This window comes from Ascaphus truei, chromosome 2, assembly GCF_040206685.1.
Source record: "Ascaphus truei isolate aAscTru1 chromosome 2, aAscTru1.hap1, whole genome shotgun sequence".
Classification (NCBI taxonomy): Eukaryota; Metazoa; Chordata; class Amphibia; order Anura; family Ascaphidae; genus Ascaphus; species Ascaphus truei.
Genome location: NC_134484.1, coordinates 403,945,047 through 403,965,832, shown reverse-complemented (window position 1 = coordinate 403,965,832; position 20,786 = coordinate 403,945,047). Strand labels below are relative to the sequence as shown.

The 20,786-nt window shown below is 45.5% G+C and overlaps 1 protein-coding gene across 7 annotated transcripts in view; it reads right to left on the bottom strand.

The window, feature by feature from the left end:
* Positions 1-20,353, bottom strand: part of LOC142487671 (protein lifeguard 2-like) — a 48,487-nt gene extending 28,134 nt beyond the window's left edge. The window contains exons 1-4 of one of the 7 annotated variants that reach the window (XM_075587363.1): positions 20,198-20,307; positions 19,348-19,422; positions 6,480-6,561; positions 5,222-5,586 (exon numbers count right to left, since the gene is read on the bottom strand). In XM_075587363.1, the coding sequence (XP_075443478.1) occupies positions 5,222-5,567 (346 nt within the window). In that variant the 5' untranslated portion in view covers positions 5,568-5,586; positions 6,480-6,561; positions 19,348-19,422; positions 20,198-20,307. Of the gene's footprint in view, positions 1-5,221; positions 5,587-6,479; positions 6,595-6,854; positions 7,265-19,347; positions 19,423-20,197 lie in introns of those variants that run through there. The other 6 variants (XM_075587367.1, XM_075587365.1, XM_075587364.1 and 3 more) reach the window with 6 other exon arrangements.
* Between the last annotated feature and the right edge of the window lie 433 nt (positions 20,354-20,786).

Below are 20,786 nucleotides of genomic sequence, written 5' to 3'. Positions count from 1 at the left end.
AAACATAATACCCACTTCCTCTACCCCCACATGATTGATACCAGAGGCTGCGGGTGTCCGGGTGTCCTCAGCTGGACCCTGCGGGTGTCCGTGGGCCTCCAGGTCGTCCCCGCGGGTGTCTGAGGGTCCTCAGGTGGTCCCTATGGGTGTCCAGGGGTCCTTGGGTGGTCCCTGTGGGTGTCCAGGGGTACTCGAGTGGTCCCCGTGGGAGTCCAGGGTTCCTCGGGTGGTCCCTGTGGGTCCCCGCTGGCCTGTGGTACCAATCCTGTTCAAAATATTTTTGGCATACATTGCAATAAATACACCTTCCCCCTCCCCCCAAACACATACAGTACAGTAATAGGTAAAATAACTATTATCAAGCTATGGATAATAGCTAATTTGCCCATTATTAAATCAAACATTAGCCAGCCAGCATAAATAAAGTAAATAAACCTTTCTACTTACCCCTGCCATCATGAATGGCACCCTTGTCAGCATACTGCAGGGCCATGTCCTCCGTTGCCGAAAAGAATAGAATCAATAATAAAATCTAATGGCCCCTAACCCCTTAATCACCTTAGCTGTTAATAACCGCTATACTAATTAAGGAATTAACCCACCCTCCCCCAGTACCCACCCTGGAGGCCTAACCACCCACCCCGGGCCCACTATACCCACTCTGTACCTATTGAGTGGCATAGTGGTACATCATACCCATATAATATGGGCATAAGCCACAATAGCACTCAATGGTCACCCAAATACAAATGCATGAATGCCCAAAATACACAATAATAACACATATACACAAGCACCTAAACACCACAATTAAAGAAATAAAACCATTAGGCAACCAATAAAAAAAATACAAGCACTAGCCAACCATTCAATTAAATCATTTAAAGCACTAACAAACAAATCAATTAATTAATGAAACCACTAGCCAACACATCAATTAAAACCAGTAGCCAACAAAATACATAATTAAATAAAAACACTAAACCATTGCAAAATTAAATAAAAACAAGCCATCCAAATTACAAACAATGTAAGCAAAGCAATAAACAGAAAAGTCAAATTAAAAAATAAATAGTAAAAAAGTATTTGCCAAAAAATGCATTGGCTATCACTGTATTGATCTGTACCCTAAACGGGAACAGATTAATACATTAGCAGTCAATGGGCAATAAAAAACATGAAAATACAAAAATATAATAAAAAAACCTGTAAAAATACAATTATATGCATTCAATATTTTTCTTACCTTTAGAAGCATTGGCCCTCCGAATCATGGCGAATCTGCAAGCTCTTGTACCGCGACGTCATCAACGTCAATCTGCCGCCATCCACCTTGAAGATCCGGAACAGGTAACAAAATTCTTCTTTCTTTTATCTTCAATCACCGTCTTCTTTCTTCATCTATCATTATTTTTGTCTTTTCTGTAAACTTCTATCTTCATCTGTCAATCCAAAAAACCACGTTAGATTCCAATCGATCATCAGCTTCTTGAGGTAAAATGAGGCGTGAAGGCCTTATATATGGCCTGTGATGTCACATTTTCTGGTCAGATGGTACAGCTCAAATCTGATTGGATGCTGTATCATGTGCCCGTCTCTTGTTTTTTTTTTGGTGAAGGATGGGACGTCATCTCCAAGGGAGGTACGTTACATCCTTCAAACCACATGATTATATCACATGGTATGATCCTTTAAAGTCATCCTTTAAAGTGATGTCATATCCTTTTGAACTAATGTAACCTATCACATGGTACAGCAACCAATGGGATTGTCTTAAATCCCATTGGCAATCATACCATGTGATATAGCCATGTGGATTGAAAGATGTGTCATACCTCCCTTGGAGATAATGTCACATCCATAACCAAAAAAAAAAAAAAGAGGCGGGCACATGATACAGTATCCAATCAGATTGGAGCTGTACCATCTGACCTGAAAATGTGACGTCACAGGCCAGATATAAGGCCTTGACATCTCATTTTAAATCAAGAAGCCGACGAGACAACATCGTGTTGTGGATCGTGTTGCATTAGGTTTTGACAAATGAAGAAGATTAAAGAAAAGAAGAAAATAATGATAAAAGGATAGGTTGGACCCCCGGAGAAGACAATTTACACATAGAATAACCCAGGTCACAGGCACAATGTGACATAGGCTCTCAAAAAACGAAAATCTATCTGTGAGAAGGTTTAGTGGCTATGCACTTTTCTAACCCCGGCTGTGCTGAAAAGCTGTGTAATGCGGCGTGTGTAAGGTTATAGAGTTCCATGTTAAAATGGATAAGAAGTATAGCAAGAAGAAAGAAATAGGAGCACTCACTGGATCCATGTACTTGCCTCAGGTGCAAAGCGGTCACCCCCCACTGGGGAGACCTATAATACAGAACACATCCTCCTTAAAATAAAAGGAACCGGCACTCCAGTGGTCTTCATACAAAAAAAGAGGTCCTAATCCACACTATGTGGATTAAAACCTCTTCTTTTTTTGTATGAAGACCTCTATAGTGCCGGTTCCTTTTATTTTTAGAAGGATGTGTTCTAAAGAAGTAAAGAAAGACATACTGTGCTCATTTGCATGTCATTACCCAGAATCCATGGCTGCAGTGGAAGCACTGTTTGGTAAGCGATAATAGGGAAAGACAGGGTTGCAGCCATGCAAAAGCACAAGTGGTATTTTTATGTACTGTATACTAATATATGTAAGAACATGGTAAATAGCTCCTAATAAGTAAATTAGGTGTGGCCAGGTCTCCTTCTAGGCCGCCCTTGCCTCCCCCCCCGACCCCCTTTGGTCCCCGCTTACTTCAACAACAGCGGGGGAACCACCGGAGAGTGCGGAAGCTAGTAGAGGGGCGATCCAGTAGCTGGAGCTCCCAAGCAGGTGGCGGCCATGTTCGTACTTCCAGCGCATATGCAGTAGCACTCGAGGTCGCGTCGGCCATATTGGAACACCTTACACATGTGCAGTAGCCTGCGCAAGCGGCGACCATTACAAATAGACTCCGCAGGGGAACTACAATCCCCAGAAGGGAATCAGAAGCCGCGCGAGAGCCAATAAGGCTAGGAGAATCTTGGCAGCAGAGGATGGATACATTTGGCGTGCTGCGAGCATTGCCAGGCGGAGCTGGGACAAGGAGAGGGTAGGGTGTGTGTGCAGGGTGTCTGTGGCCTCTGCACTAGGCCAGAGACCCCCTAGTAGGCCCCAGCTATGCCCCGACTCCCCTGCATGCTTGTGGCTGCTACAGGGGACAGGCCCTTAGACAAAGACAGTGCCCCATTATCTGATTAGTGTCAGGGACACCATAAAGGACGCCGTGCAGCAGATGCGGCCTGTGGTCTGGGACCAGACCACTAACGCATAAAGAGACTGTTAAGGTGGGACCCTCCAGCTGGATACCACCCCACGTGGAGGCGGACTCATCGCTGACGGCGACGGTTTGGGACCGGACGGCCCCTTGTCTTCTGTTGGCGCTACCGGGTGTTGGAGCACCCGGCAGGTATTCCCAATCTACAAGTGCACCAACTTTAACATTATTGTGGGTAGCGCTGTGGCACACACTTGGGGTGGGAGTGCCTATTGTGGGCAGGACACTGGGACACTGGTGCCCCTGCACCCAGGTACTGTGGGAATACTGTGTGGTTATACCAATAAACGTATTATAAGGTGTTGTTGCATATTATATGTGTGTTCTAAGTCTGTGCCTAGTAAATACCATTATACCATACTCTGGTGTGTGTTACTGACTGGGTATATTGTCCTGTGACGGGGTTTTCCAGTATAGCTAGGATCCCTCATAGGTGGAGGCGCTGTCACCAGACGGATCAGGTACACCCCAGGCTCCCAGCAGCGGAGGTTCAGGCCTCCTGTAACACACCACATACTCAGTAGCAGCCACATCTCCCATAGGGTGGGGGAAACAGCGCTACATAGGTATTGCTCTTATATACTCTAGTTGGGTTATTCAGGTAATGTGTCAGCTTTGTTTGTTGCGTGAGCAATTACGTTTTTGATAATTTAAAATGACCCCTCCAATATATTAAAATAAAAGAGACTTTAGAATAATGTAACCCACATTATCATTAATAATTTAATGATGTAAAGCAGTTTATAATAACAATTTAATCTTCACTGAAATTACATAGTGCATCAAATTTTAAAGGTTGTTAGTTGCACAAAAGCTAAATACGCAGAGTACAAAACAATACTTGGCTTGTGTACATGTAAAATAGCAACAACTCAATATAATTTTTAGTGTGTGTGTGAAATGTACTAACATGTTTTAGCATGTATATCAATTAATCACATGGTATAGTATGTGCAAACTTTAATAAAATGACATCGTTTGTGCACTTTATTTTTCCATATACTGTATTATTAAACTTACTGTATACATTGCAAATTCTGTGAAAATGACTTGAGCAAAGGTTCTCCATTTGTTACACTTTACACAAATGTTGCCCTCTTTATTGCAGATAAGTAGAAATTGAAACCTTTTGACGTAGACCAAAGTTTTATAGGTAGCTGATTGTATTTGTTAATATAATTGTCTTGTAAGGGGAGCCTGTGGAGCAGAGTCAATGGAGGTATATAGGAACACTCCAAGCAGGTATTTACCACATACTGGAAATAAATAAAAAAGCATACAAATGTAATTGAACCTGATGGATTGTATGGACCATGTCACACTCTCAGACCTGTGAAGAAGAAACATTCTACAGATCTTTTTTAGCTCCTATTTTTTTTTACTACCACTGTTTTACTACCACTGTTGTGTTTGTTCTCCAAAGGGGTTACTATTTAAGTACCTATTAGGGTCGTTGAATGTCTTTTGCCCCTAAGCAATTGCTTAATTTCCTATGTCTTACAACAGGCTTTCTCAAATACTGTATGTCCTTTAACATAGACTACTTCAGTGTTATTAATCATTCGGAGGACTACCATATTTACACTTAGCTTTGTTTATACATATTTTTGAATATAGTAACAAAATACTATATTTAAAAATCAGCTTTTAGTGGTGATAGAACATACACAGACATACTGTACACAAAAGAGATCTGTCTGCAGTGCATTGTGAAAGGCTTTGAGGACATCACTAAAGCCTTCAGAGACCACTGGAGGGCTATGGACCACAGTCTGAGAACCACAGCCTTAGAATCACTAGTGATTGAGGTTCTTACATAGTCATTATAAATTATTCCTCCCTCTCAACCCCACTTACCTCTTCTGATGGATTTCTCCAAGAAAGGGCTGCTATCCATCATGTCAATGTGGTACTCTGGAGGAGACCCCCCCACATATGGTCTGGGTCCACTGCCCTCCTGGAAGAAGAGTTGTTGTGGCTGGTGAGGAGGTGGGAAGGAGCTGTGGGTGGGGGCAGTCAAACCCTCTGGGTCTTGCAGACTGTAGAGTGGTGGAGGTGGCATGTAAACAGGGGCTGAAGCTCCCAAATATTGCTGGCTGCCTGGTGCTGCTGGATGGTACTGAGGATTTTGAACAGCATAATAATAGTTATCCAGTTGTTTGGGGATTCCACTGCTGCTGGTCTGTTCCCCATGTTTCTCCATGTGTAGCCTTCAGTTTAACCTGAACAAAAGAAAGACAATATTAATCATTTCCCCCATTCCTCTGACTGTATAAATATTCCATGAATCTTGTGATCACAGAGAGCAGAAATAATGAATTCAGGGATACTAAATATATACAGGACACAGTCTGTGAACCTCCATGTCTACACATGTTGCATTGACCCTACCTGGGGTATTTAAAAAAAATATATGAGCAAGTGGATATGCTTGTGTTTTTACCTTTTGTTCCTTAAATTTTATCTTAACGACCTTTGTTTTCCTGATAAGATTAGCCTGCTAAATTCTTATCTCACTTCCTTTGTTCTGACAATTTTTTTCCATTAATCTATTTGGTTCACGGATTATTCTACAGACGACAGAGAAGCCCAATGCTACATCCAACATGACAGAAATACACAGTAAAATATTTATATATTCTCTTGAAAAAGGGTAATTTAGTTTAACCCTTTGGCCAAAGCGTTGTAAGCTTGCGAGCCACGTCAAGGCAGACACCTGTTTGCAAGTCCTAACACTGCCAGATAAAATACTAATGTACCTCTATTAGGATTAAAATTCTCATTTACCACTATTAGGAGGGAGAAAGACCACAGTGGGTCTATATCCAGCAGAATGAAAGGACCTACTAACTTGGGAAGTGGGGAGGGGCGGGCTTTAAACCTGGGAGGGAGGAGACACTAACCTCCAACAGCTGAAAATAGGTTAACAAAACACAAAACCCCAGCAAGCTCTTTTTGGGAACCCCTGAGCCCCCACAAAATATATATGCTTGCGAGCCACGAGAAGGCAGAAACCCGTTCGCAAGTCCTATACATATTTATATATGTAACGGTTATAAATCGGAGATAGGGACCATGTGGGGAAATCTACATATGTTACAGTGTGGTGCAATACCTGTTAGGCTCACAGGAGGCCTGAACCTCCGCCACTGGGAGACTGGGGTGTATCCTGGAATGTATGCTTACAGCGCCTCCACCTGTGCAGGGATATCAGGTGTATAGAATGACCCCTGACACAGGAACCACAAATAGGAAACACATACAAGGAAGTATATATATGTAACTGTTTACTATATGGGCAAAACAATAACATCACATCACATGAATAATAGCAACACAGCCATGTCACCCTTAACCTGGCCTCACTGGGCCACAAACCCCACTACTATATCCAAGTGTCCCAATAGTCCAGCAACCCACCCACTAGACGTGATCAGCGCCTGTAAGTAAACCGGTATGTATGGTACTGTTGGTGCACTTGTAGAAATACCTGCCCGGGGTTCCTGTGCCCGGGTACAGCAACAACAGGAAAGGACCCGTCTGCGTCCAACGCTGAATCCACAGCAATGGCGTCCTCTCCCAATCCAGATATCACCACACAGATAGTCTCTATCTTGAATGATGCAGGTCTGATCCCAGACACACTTGTCACACTGCTCCCTCCTTGTCAAAGCACGCAGCAGCGTCTGTCTCACTGGCTAAACTACTGCTAAAAGGGTAAAGTCCCTACCTTAGGGCCTTCCCTACACAGCAGCTACACATCTACTGGTGAGTTGGGCCTAGCTGGGGCCTGGGGGTAACCTGGCCTAGTGTAAGAAGCCACTTGCTCCCTACACACTTCCTTCCCCTCCCTTCTCCCAGCTCCAACTGTCACCAACTGCCACTTCTCTCTCCTGTCAGCCACAAGCTCTGCCCCCTATTGGCTGCCTGGCATCAGGTGGCCTGTCTGCCTCTGTGCATTCTGGGGGCTCTAGTCCTCCATGGCCCTCTTTGTCATTGGGGCCGCGTGCGCGATTTGTAATGGCCGCCGCTACTCTCCACTGAGCCTGCGCAACTATGTAATGGCCGGCGCCTAGCCTCCCTGCACCTGTGCGAACTATTGGGGCCCTCTGCGCTGCGCGCGCTCTTCCGCTCCTCTCTTTCTGTACTTAGATGACCGTCGCGGCTATACGCGCATGCGCGAGCACCAGGACCCCGATGGCGCTAGCCAAGATGGCGGCGCCAACCGGGAGAAGTCGCCATTCCCTTCCCCCACTGCCACAGAGGTAAGGCAGAGGGCAAGGGAAGATCAAGGGAACCGGGAGTGACCCCCTTACATATATTTTGTGGTGGATCAGGGGTTCCCAAAAAGAGCTTGCTGGGGTTTTGTGTTCTGTTAACCTATTCTCAGCTGTTTCAGCTGTTGGGGGTTTGTGGCTCCTCCTTCCCAGGTTTAAGCCCGCCCCTCCCCACTTCCCTAGTTTGCAGGTCCTTTCATTCTACTGGATATAGATCCAATGTGGTCTTTCTCCCTCGTAATAGAGGTAAATGAGAATTTTAATCCTAATAGAGGTATATTAGTATTTTCTAGTAGTGTTAGGACTTGCGAACTGGTGTCTGCCTTGTCGTGGCTCGCAAGCTTACAACGCTTTGGCCAAAGGGTTAAACTAAATTACCCTTTTTCAAAAGAATATATAAGTATTTTATTTCTGTCATGTTGGATGCAGCATTGGGCCTCTCTGTCGTCTGTTGTAGACATATGCCACGCTCAATAGCACTCCTTTTTGACACTTATATACATACTAGCTGATATACCCGGCGTTGCCCGGGATTTAATTTTCCCACTCGCCCTTGCTTTCCGCTCCCCCCATTCACAGCTGCGTTCTCCCCCCCCCCCACGTTCACATGTCTGATTTCCCCCCCCTTTCACAGATCCATTTCCCCCCCCCCCTTTCACAGCTGTGATTTCTCCCCCTTCACATCTCCAATTCCCCCCCTCCTTCATAGCTCGGCGGCGGCGGGTCACTGAGGGGGGCGGCCGGCGGCTCCCTGGGTGGGCAGGAGGGTTGTTACCCCCAACCCTTCAGAGCTTAGCAGCGGTGGGTCACCTTTGGTTAGTGATTTCCTCCCACCACACACTTCAGAGCTCGGCAGCAGTGGCTCACTGGAGGACGGGAGGGTTGTGATTTCCCCCCCCCCCTTCAGAGCTGTCCAGTGGCAGATCACTGGGGGGGGGGCAGGCGGGAGGGTTGTGCGGCGGCTCACTGCGGGTGGGTTAGTGACGGGGTGCGGCGGCACGCTGCGGGTATCTCTGCGGTGGCTGACTTTGGGTGCGGTGTGTGACAGGGGGAGTGGGTGCAGCTGACTTACTGTGGGGCGGGGTGTCTGCTGCGGTGGTGGGCGGGAGCAGGGTCGTCAACAGAAAGCATGGGGCCCAGGACAAATGAAAGGAGCAGGGCGGCCGCCCCCTCCCCCCCCAACCCATAGCGCACCTACCAGGGTAAAATATTTTTTAGCGCACAACTTTAACGTAACTGTTTTATTATTGTCATACAGAAAAAAAGATTACAATGCAACATGTTTATTTTTATATTTACCACAAAAGACAGGTGACTGAGTGGGTGACAGTGACTTGACAGTGGGTGGGTGACTGAGTGAGTAGGTGACTGAGTGAGTGGGTGACTGAGTGAGTGGGTGACTGAGTGAGTGTGTGACTGAGTGAGTGTGTGACTGAGTTGGTGGGTGACTGAGTGGGTGGGTGAGTGAGTGGGTGAGTGAGTGGGTGAGTGACTGAGTGGGTGACTGAGTGACTGAGTGGGTGGGTGACTGAGTGACTGAGTGGGTGGGTGTAAGGAATCCGCTCCTCGGTTTACTGTTTGCCTTACCTTTCAGTCTTGTGCAGTCCTGGAACACTTCCACTGATATTTACTGCAGCCTGAATTCACTCACCAAAGCAATACTGCCACACGCCCCTTCTGCCATTGGTTCTCTGACCTTTAAGTACTGCTTTCCCACAATGCTCCCTGCCGAGCATAGTCCTTCCTGGATGTCTCTGTGTTCTGCCATAAGCCTTGTCTTGTCTGTCTCCTTGGTTCCTGAGACCGGCTGCTAGTGTCACGCAGCGGTCTGTTCCTGTGCTGAAGCGGAGTACTCTCCTTGTTGTCTTCAGCTCCCTGGTTCCTGTGACCGGCTGCTAGTCTCATGCAGCGGTCAGTTCCTGTTTCCTGTGCTGAAGCTGAGTACTCTCCTTGTTACTTCAGCTCCTTGTTTCCTGTGACCGGCTGCTATATTCACGCAGCGGTCTGTTCCTGTTTCCTGCACTGAAGCGGAGGTTTCCCTGTGTATCTTCAGCTTCCTGGTTCCTGGGGCCTACTCTTTCCCTAATCTAGAGAGGCCGTGTCCTGGTTCCTGCGCTGAAACGGAGGATTCCCCAGCCCGCTCAGGACTCTAGCGCTGAAGCACTGTTTTACCAGTGCAGCTAAGCGGTGTGCTACTCTGGTCTGTCTACCACCTCCTGAGACCAGTACCATGGGCCATGGTCACCGCACGCGCAGAAGCCACTCCCGCGCTCCTAAGCTGAAGCGGGGCTCTACTGACTACCTGTTGCCGAACTCCTGCTTGAACAACGTTTAACCTGATGTCTCCAGTCCTGACCCTGGCGTGTCCACCGACGATGCTGTCTTCTCCTATCCTGATCCTGCTACGTACGACTACGAACTGCGCAATCCGGATCCGCCTGCGCGGTCTAAGGTTGGTGCTTTTACAACCCCACCTCAGCCACGCGGTCCGACCCAGGTTTGTGGCGAGCACAGCCGTGACAGTGGGTGACTGAGTGACTGAGTGGGTGGGTGACTGGGTGAGTGAGTGACTGAGTGGGTGACTGAGCAGGGGGGCTGAAAGGCAGGAGCAGGGGGGGTGAAATGCAGTAGGAGGGTGAAGGGGGGAGAGTGAGGGGAGGTGGGGGATGGGAGGTGAAGGGGGGGGGGAGGTGAAGGGAGGGGGAGGTGAAGGGAGGGGGAGGGGGAGGTGAAGGGGGGGAGGTGAAGGGGGGGAGGAGAGGTGAAGGGGGGAGGCAGGTGAAGGGGGGAAGGAGGTGGGAGGTGAAGGGGGGGATGGAGGTGAAGGGGGAAGGAGGTGGGAGGTGAAGGGGGGGATGGAGGTGAAGGGGGAGGGAGGGAGGGAGGTGAAGGGTGGAGGTGAGGGGGAAGGAGGAGGTGAAGGGGGGGAGGGAGGTGAAGGGGGGGAGGAGGATGGTGAAGGGGGGGAGGAGGATGGTGAAGGGGGGGAGGAGGGAGGTGACGGGGGGGAGGGAAGTGAAAGGAGGGAGGTGAATGGGGGGGAGGAGGGAGGTGAAGGGGGGAGGAGGGAGGTGAAGGTGGGGAGAAGGGGGAGGTGAGGGGGGGTGAAGTGGGGAGGGGAGGGAGGTGAAGGGGGGGAGGTGAAGGGGGGAGAGAGGGAGGTGAAGGGGAGGTGAAGGGGAGGAAGGGAGGGAGGGAGGTGAAGGGGAGGGGGGGGGGAGGTGAAGGGGAGGGAGGTGAAGGGGGGAGGGAGGTGACAATGTATCCGGCGTCCGCTTGCTCCCCTGCCCGTTCCCCCGCTGTCTCTGACAGTCGTCCGTCCGCTCCTCCCCCCCCCCCACATCGGCGGAACCTTCCATGTGCTGCTGCAGACGGAGGCGCGTGCACGCGGCGGCCGTATCCTCCCCATGTACGGCCGCTCCCCCACGGATCTGAGGCGGGAGGCAGCGTGTCTGCAATTGTTGTGCCCGCTCCCCCTCCCGGCTGTCCTCTCCCCCGCTTGGTCTCGTCCGTCTGGTTCCCCGCTAACTGTAGTGCCGGGGGTGTGAGGCGGCGGGAGGCACAGGTGGTGTGAGGTAAGGCGGGAAGGGAGGCCCCGGCGGCAGGGGTGTGATTGGGGAGGCGCAGGGGTTTGAGGCCCAGGCGGCGGCAAGGGTGTGAGTGGGGAGGGGAGGCGCAGGCGTTGAGGCGACGGTTTAGTTATTTACCTGTTCGGGAGGTGGCGGCGGTCGTGTGGTAGCCAGTGTTGGAGAGGGTGTGTGTGTGTGTGTCACTGTTAGACCACACCGGCCAATGAGAGGTGTGTGGGGGTGGGCGGGCCAAGGGAGCCATCTCATTGGCCTGAGGCGGAGTGACGGGCCAAAGGTCCAATGTGATTGCCCCTAGACACAGGGACACACAATCTATATATATAGATATATATTTTGTGGGGGCTCAGGGGTTCCCACAAAGAGCTTGCTGGGGTTTTGTGTTTTATTCACGGATTATTCTACTTAAAATAGGTAAACAACACACAGAAACCCAGTAAGCTAATTTTGGGAACCCCTGAGCCCCCACAAAATATATATGTATATAAGTGTCAAAAAGGAGAGCTACTGAGCGTGGCAAATGTATACAACAAGCGACAGAGGAGCCCAATGCTACATCCAATATCACAAAAATACACAGTTTAGAAGTTTAGTTTTTCTCACATGGCTTCTCCATTTTTGCTTTATTTTTCTTAAATAAATCATGACACGGTGTAATATGTCATATGTTGTTGTTCATCTGAGGTTGTATTTACCTAATTTTAAGGTTGCGGTGAGAAGAGTAGGGCACAGCCGAAAGCAGGAGTCAGGAGAGGATCCAAAGTACAAAAATTATTTAATGGAGTAAGCACAGCATAGGTAAAAACCTCCTACGCGTTTCGAACATCTTGTTCTTTATCAAGGAGTAAAGAACTAGTGCAGATCTATCCCCTTTTAAACATAGCTGATCCGCCGCTGTTTCGCGCCAAAATTGTGTAATGACGTCAACACATCAAGAACCCTGGGGCAGAGCGGCAACAGATCGCCCTAAAGATCAAAATAGGAGAGGCAAAACTGTAAAGGACAGTGAAATACCCAACCCCAGACACAGTGTCGATCCACCCCTACTGAAACACAGAGGGGGGGGGGGGGGACACAGACACCGTTTGAGTTAAGGGCAATTCAGATGTCCACAGTAAGCTCAGTTCCAACAATACAAAAAATATATTCTAAATGATTTGTCATAACTGAAGTCATGATTTACAATAAAAGGGGGGGATACATCCACAAAATACACATTAACCCACTCAGGGATGAGTGGATTAAAAAACTTGAATTAAAAAGAAATTAGAGAAAACAATAATCTTAAAGAAAAATATTAATGTGTCTAGTTTAGAAGAAAACCTAATGCTGATGTTCGGTGATTTCAACAATAATGATGAATATACACTAAAGAAATACATTTAAAGGGATAATTCCAAAAAGCATGAAAAAAACATGAAAAAAACAAATTATGATTAAATGACCGATGCAGAACAATAAAAATAGCTATAAATCTACATACATTAAATACATAAGAGATTCAAAGTAACTGCAAATATAATCAACTCATACAAACTAAGACAGAAATGGTAAGATATTAAGTAAAGTAAATACTTAAAGATATCTAATATGGGAATCAACATGATGTCTATTTTTAAGAAGTGACCCAAACTCCAATCTACATTCATCCCCAAAGGGAAGCGTGTTTGGAGCATAAAGATCCAATACGCTTCCTTGCGGTCCAGCAGATTGACATGATCACCTCCTCTTTTTTGTTGATGGACTAATTCAATTCCCAAGAAAGAAAAATTCTTAACCCCACCTAAGCCACATTCTGCAAAGTGTTTAGACACTGGGTGATTCAGGTCTTTGATTCTGATTAGTCTGAGGTGCTCCTGGATCCTGGTCTTGAGAGCCCTAGTGGTTCTCCCGACATACCTTTTACTACACCCACATGTAATAAAATACACCACATAACAACTGTTACAGTTAATAAAACTGTTAATTCTTTTTTTTTTTTTTGTTGAACTACTGAGCGTGGCAAATGTATACAACAAGTGACAGAGGAGCCCAATGCTACATCCAATATGACAAAAATACACAGTTTAGAAGCTTAGTTTTTCACACATGGCTTCTCCATTTTGGCTTTATTTTTGTTAAATAAATCATGACACGGTGTAATATGTCATGTGTTGTTGTTCATCTGAGGTTGTATTTACCTAATTTTAAGACCTGCTAAGGAACAGATGATTGTTATTATGTCCTGATATGTAAAACCATGGAATTCAAAGAGGGTGTACTTTCTTTTTCACAAGACTATATATATATATATATATATATATATATATATATATATATATATATATATATATATATATATACACACACACACACTTTGAACTAGCTCTCCACCAAGTAAAAAAAAAAATGAAATGTTGCATAAATATGGAGTCCTCCCAGATTCACCCTTTGAGTACAACACTAGTAGAGAGGCTCCCTGATCCAATAAGAATCATAAATGAGGTTCCCCATCTTATTATAAAATGCAGGATCCAATCGCATATTCAGAGCCAAGTTTCTGGTACCCCAACTCCTCTCATCCCCGTTTTTTAATATCAATTCTTTTCTACCAGGTAACCACACAGATTTGTAGAAATGGGCCCTCCATGGCATAGTAAGGAGTATGAATAGTATACTGTATGTAACTTAAATAAATGATTATCATTAAAAGAAATGAAGGATTTATACAGTTTGGGGAACTCTGAATTCTTTAGATACCTACAAATATGACACATGAACAAACCTGATTGCTTTTTGTACGGTAGACTTTTGACTATTTTTGCATCCCTTCTCTGTAATAATAAGAGGTGCAAACATTTTACCGCTCTTCATACATACTTTTGAGCTCGTCTGAAGCTACAGCCAACCCCTGGTTTATTTGTAAATGGAGGAGGAATTGGGGATTACAATGGAGTATGAAGAGATGAAATATGGGAAAAAACAGCCCACTCATCAATTTGCAATTAGTAGAAACTTCCATGGAAGTGGCATTATACACCAGAAAAACGAAGTGTTATGTTTCTTGGGACAGCTTCTCAATGTTGAAGAACAGGAATCCTTGTACCCATGTTCTAAAATTATACCCACTTGGAAAAGGATATTCTGACGTAATAATTCTAAGCTTAATATAAATATCCACCCTTCGACGGCTCTACTAAATAAGACCACAGTGGGAGTTAACATACCCTGATTTCAGGCATTTTCCTTGCCACAGGTGTGTAATAACTCGATATTGACGCAGCAAGGAAGCTCCACGGTGTTCCCAAATAATAAAAAGAAATAACATTCATAATGCAAATGGAACTAATTATTAGTTACGTGCCAGGCACTAAGATAAAATTGGATATGATTTGGGAACCATGGATTTCATGCTTTTCCAAATATGAAAAAAAATAAAAAAAATAAGAGTGAAGGCCTTGTCATCCTTGAGCTCTGGTTGTATTGTATGTCTTTATTTATATAGCGCCATTAATGTACATAGCGCTTCACAGTAATAATACATGTGGTAATCGAATAAATAACAGATAATATAAATAACAGATCATGGGAATAAGTGCTTTAGACAAACATAACATTAAGGAAGAGGAGTCCCTGCCCCGAGGAGCTTACAATCTAATTGGTAGGTAGGGAGAACATACAGAGACAGGAGGAGGGAGTTCTGGTAAGTGCGTCTGCAGGGGGCCAAGCTTTATGTATCATGTGTTCAGAATATCCACAGTGCTATTCATATGCTTCTTTAAGCAAGTGTGTCTTAAGGTGGGTCTTAAAGGTGGATAGAGAGGGTGCTAGTCGGGTACTGAGGGGAAGGGCATTCCAGAGGTGTGGGGCAGTCAGTGAAAAAGGTTTAAGGCGGGAGAGGGCTTTAGATAAAAAGGGGGTAGAAAGAAGACATCCTTGAGCAGAACGCAAGAGTCGGGGTGGTGCATAGCGAGAAATTAGGGCTGAGATGTAAGGAGGGGCAGAAGAGTGTAAAGCTTTAAAAGTGAGGAGAAGAATGGAGTGTGAGATGCGGGATTTGATTGGAAGCCAGGAGAGGGATTTCAGGAGGGGAGATGCTGAGACAGATCTAGGAAAGAGTAGAGTGATTCTGGCAGCAGCATTTAGGATAGATTGTAGGGGAGACAGGTGAGAGGCAGGAAGGCCGGACAGCAGGAGGTTACAGTAATCAAGACGGGAGAGAATGAGGGCCTGAGTCAGAGTTTTAGCAGTCGAGCAACAGAGGAAAGGGCGTATCTTTGTTATATTGCGGAGGAAAAAGCGACAAGTTTTAGAAATGTTTTGAATGTGAGGGGCGAATGTGAGAGAGGAGTCGAGTGTGACCCCCTAGGCAGCGTGCTTGGGCTACTGGGTGGATGATCGTAGTTCCAACAGTAATGTGGAAGGAGTTAGTAGGGCCAGGTTTGGGAGGAAGTATGAGGAGCTCTGTTTTAGCCATGTTGAGTTTAAGGCGACGGAGGGCCATCCAGGATGATATAGCAGAGAGACATTCAGAAACTTTGGTCTGTATAGCAGGTGTAAGGTCAGGTGTTGAAAAGTATATTTGTGTGTCGTCAGCATAGAGGTGATATTTAAACCCAAAAGATGTTATTAGGTCACCTAGAGAGAGTGTGTACAGAGAAAAGAGAAGAGGTCCCAGGACAGAGCCCTGGGGTACCCCCACAGAGAGATCAATAGAGGAGTAGGAGGTGTTAGCAGAAGAGACACTGAAAGTACGATGGGAGAGGTAGGATGAGATCCAGGATAGAGCTTTGTTCTGAATACCAAGAGTATGGAGAATGTGAAGGAGAAGAGGGTGGTCCACGGTGTCAAATGCTGCAGAGAGGTCGAGTAATATGAGCAGAGTGTAATCACCTCTGTCTTTGGCAGCATGGAGGTCATCAGTTATTTTAGTGAGGGCTGTTTCCGTGGAGTGAGCAGTGCGGAAGCCAGATTGTAGAGGGTCTAGGAGAGAATAGGTGTTGAGAAAATGGAGCAAGCGAGAGAATACAAGACGTTCAAGGAGTTTAGAGGCAAAAGGCAGGAGGGAGACAGGTCGATAGTTAGAAAGACAGGTAGGGTCAAGCTTGCTGTTTTTGAGTAATGGTATGACTGTTGCATGTTTGAAGGAGGATGGAAAGGTTCCAGAGCAGAGTGAGGAGTTAAAAATGTGTGTGAGCGTAGGGATTATAGTAGGAGCAAGAGGTTTTAGGAGATGGGAGGGAATGGGGTCAAGACGGCAAGTGGTAGAGGGAGAAGTGGCGATCAACAGCGACACATCCTCCTCTGAGACAGTGGAAAAAGAGTCAAGGAAGGCAGGAGGAGAGTTAGGAAGAGGTGTAGGATGGGAAGAAGAAACAGAGGGGATGTTCTGACGTATGGATTCCACCTTTTCCTTAAAATAGTCAGCAAAGTCCTGAGCGGAGATGGAGGAAGGAGAGGCAGCTGAGGGGGGTTTGAGTAGAGTATCAAAGACAGAGAACAGTCGGCGTGGGTTAGACTTGTGCATGTTGATTAGTGCAGAAAAGTAGGCTTGTTTAGCTTGCGAGAGGGCAGAGTTGAAACAGGATAGCATAAATTTGTAGTGAATGAAGTCTGCGAGAGTGTGAGACTTCCTCCAGAGGCGTTCAGAGGAACGAGTGGAGGAACGCAGCATGCGTGTGTGAGAATTTAGCCAGGGTCTAGGGTTAGAAGGGCGAGTGCGGCAGAGAGAAAGTGGGGCATGTAGATCAAGAGAGGACATGACAGAGTTGTAGTTCCTGACCAGGTTGTCGGGGTCTGTCGCAGAGCTGAGAGAGGAGAGGGAGGAGCGTAGAGTGGACTCAAAGTCAGGTAAGTGAATAGAGCGCAGGTTTCTGCAGAACCGGAGTATAGATGGAGGTGGAGAAGGGGAGAAGTGAGATAGAGAGAATGGGATGAGATGATGGTCAGAGAGAGGAAAAGGGGAAATGGAGAAATCGGAGAGAGAGAAGTTCTTAGTGAAAACCAGGTCTAAGTAGTGGCCATCCTTGTGGGTGCTGGCTGCAGTCCACTGTTGAAGGCCAAAAGAAGAGGTTAGAGAAAGAAAGCGGGAAGCCCAAGGGAGAGAGGGGTCATCAATGTGGCAATTGAAGTCCCCAAGGAGAAGAACAGGGGAGTCTGAGGAGAGGAAGAAAGAGAGCCAGGATTCAAAGTGAGAGAGAAAGGCAGAAGGGGGATGAGTAGAGGTAGGTGGGCGATAGATGACCGCCACATGAACAGGGAGAGGAGAGAAAATCTGGACAGTGTGAGCCTCAAAGGAGGGAAAAGCAAGAGAGGGAGGAATAGGAAGGGTTCGGTAACGACAGAGAGAGGAGAGCAGGAGCCCCACGCCTCCACCCCTGCCATCAGTGCGTGGAGTGTGGGAGAAGGAAAGGCCACCGTAGGAGAGGGCAGCTTCCAGAGCAGAGTCAGACTGAGTGAGCCAGGTCTCAGTTATAGCAAAGAGAAGCAGAGAGTGAGAGAGAAAGAAGTCATGCACAGAGAGGAACTTGTTAGAGAGGGAGCGAGCATTCCAAAGGGCACAGGAGAAAGGGAGAGAGGAGGGAGGGTGGCAGGGGATGGGTATGAGGTTGGAGGGGTTGACACCAGAAGGAGTAGAGGTTGCAGTTGGCAGGCGAGGACGAGCGCATGTAGGAATAAGACAGGGACCAGGATTAGGAGAGATATCCCCAGATAGGTTAACTAAACGTAAACTAAATGTTGTACTATTGTGATGTTTATGCTTGTTAGAAGCTTGGAGGCATTAAAGCTTGTGTCCTTTCAGCTGCTGTCCTCATGTATGTATGTATGTAATACCCATCTATCCATCACCCCAACTGTCCCTGCTATATCTCTGTAGCACTGTGTAACAGATTGCTAACTGTATTCACATCACATTCATACTGTATACATCGCACCATAAATGCTGCTATTGTCTGTTGTCCTCTAGTACAATAAACAGGCTGACAGACATTATATAGTAAGGGCTGGAGTACGCACATTGGTGACAATCGTAAAATAATGTCTTGCTTGCATCCCTTGTAGAAAAGACACACTTTGCATTGACCCCAGTAGGTACTCAGCTTAAAATTGAAATCAGGTTATTCTGGTACCTGACCTAACTCAATACCATCAGCATCCCACGTTACAGATTTACTTAGCGGAGATACTAAGAGCCAGGTGCACTAAGCTCTGTTAGGCTATCTAACCAATCGTTAACCTAAATTGCACTAAAGCAAATAACATAACGTCAACAAGTGCTACTCCTTAAATAACACATGCTTCTTTGTTTTATGTCCGTTAGTGCTAATGATATGCAAAATGGGTGTAGCCACGAACCTCGCATATCCACTAAAGGCCGCTCAGGATAGCAGGGATAGCCGGGATAGCAGGGATTTAACCTGCTGTCATTTAGGGCATACCTAAATTTGGTGGTGTTAGCTTGGTTCAGACCCCGAAATATAGAGGGAGAGATAGACCTGTTTTCTTATGCAAAGTATACTATAAAGACTCCTACTAGTATATATCCCAGGTGTACACTTTTTTGAGTACAGGTGTCTCTCGATGTGCTGTTTCACTGTTGATTTGAGTGGATACAGTATATATAGTGCTTGGGGCTATACTAAAATAGGTCTCTATTTCTCTCTCTCTCTCAGAATAATGAGTGATAAGGATTTTATTGTAATGGAAAATCTCCCAATATTCTACCTAAAATACACTAAGATTTAGATTTCACCCCTGGAAGCCCTTGTATCTGGTATTAAATCACTTACACCTAAAGGTGAGATCTTATTTGATAGATACTACCCAGATATTAAGTATTCTTCATACTGTCAAGCATTCTTATTAACAAGTGGGAAAACAGGCAAGAAAAATAGCATTACATGAGATTGGGCAGTTATGTACATATATACATATATATATATATCTATCCTTGGGGCAGGGACATTTTTCCTATCGTCTCAATTTGTCTTACCATATATGTACTATTTTGTCATACCCTCCCTCCTACATTGTACTTCACTACAAAATATGTTGGCCCCATACAAATGAAATATAATTATAGTACTATATTTACTGTCATTTACAAGTGTCTGTCCATATGCTATGCTCCATCACCTACCTCCTTTGTTGTTTATACATCCCCAAGTGCAGCTCAAATCTGCGTTTACTACATAGCATTTGGTTATGTGCAACACTAGAAAGACAAATTATAGACACATTATATCTCAGTTACATTACAGGAAAATATTCTTTTATATCCCCATCATATACATTTTGTTGTAATAGTTTGAATTGTGTTGATGGCATGGCACTGATTTATTCCCCTTTCATATTTTATTTGTCAGCTCCTTGTGATTTTGGGCAAGTCACTTTATCTCCCTGTGCATTGGGCACAAAAACCATAGATTGTAAGCTCACCTGGGCAGGGACAGTGTCTGTAAGAATCCTATGTGCTGCGTACCACGCACTGTAATTGGAAGCGCATTGAGTCCCATTGGGAGGAAAGCGCTATATGAAATAAAGTTACTACTGTTATTATTACTAGTCAACTCTCCTTATTTATGTGGTAGACTCCCTCAAGGCAATGGAAGACTTTCCCTACCAAATCTCCCCAAAAAGAGTTTTCCAATTTTGGTCAGTAACATCATACATCAGCTTGCGAAAGTTTAGCATCTATTTTACCAAAGCGGAATAACTTTCCCTGTGACCCAACGTTCTGATAACTCCTGTTAGCAGCATGGCATATTTTGTTCTTTGACCAGCAACAAGTCTTATAGGAATCCGCTTTATTCTGACTACTAGAATAAGCTCAGGTGGTTCTCCTCACCCTGACAGGCAGGGGAAAAATCGCAAATAACTAGGAATCAGGAAGAAACCAGCGTCATATCAACTAAAGGAAGGGAAGCTCGCCACAGACTTGTACAAACACACATGGTTGCTTATTCACGGAATAAACTTAGGAGACATACTTGCTTTTTGTTTCAGTGTTCTTCTTCTGCTTGCTCTCCTCCCAGCAGTGCCTGCCGGTGACAGTCAGTGTCTACTGTACTTGGAACCTGAGTAACAATCTCTCTTTGGTCAGATCTGGTTTGCAGTTAGAGAGATCTATTTGCACAGGGCTTGATTAGAGAGTGTCACAAGAACACATTTCCTCCTTTCTACAGAAAGTCTACACAGGTTTCAGAATCAGCCGGAAGAAAATATACAGTATATGTATGGGTTTATTAACCCTTTAAGTAGTGAAGGATTCATAATTTTAATTGTTCCAGCATAAAAAAGATATATATATAACTACTGTTACCGACATTTAAATAAAATAAGATTTTGCAATGCATCGCAGGCTGCGAAAGGGGCGAAGTTGTAATTTCCAACAACATCATTTTGAGAAAAATCTTACCAAAAAAAAACAAGTGTTCAAAGTTTTAAACACTTAGTTTTTTTAAATTATATTTTCAACCTCCGTGATGATCCTATAATGTTAATTTAACGAAAATGCAAAAAAATTATAATCTGGGCTATACAAATAACCTAACCTTAAAGAGGGACCTTTATGACAGT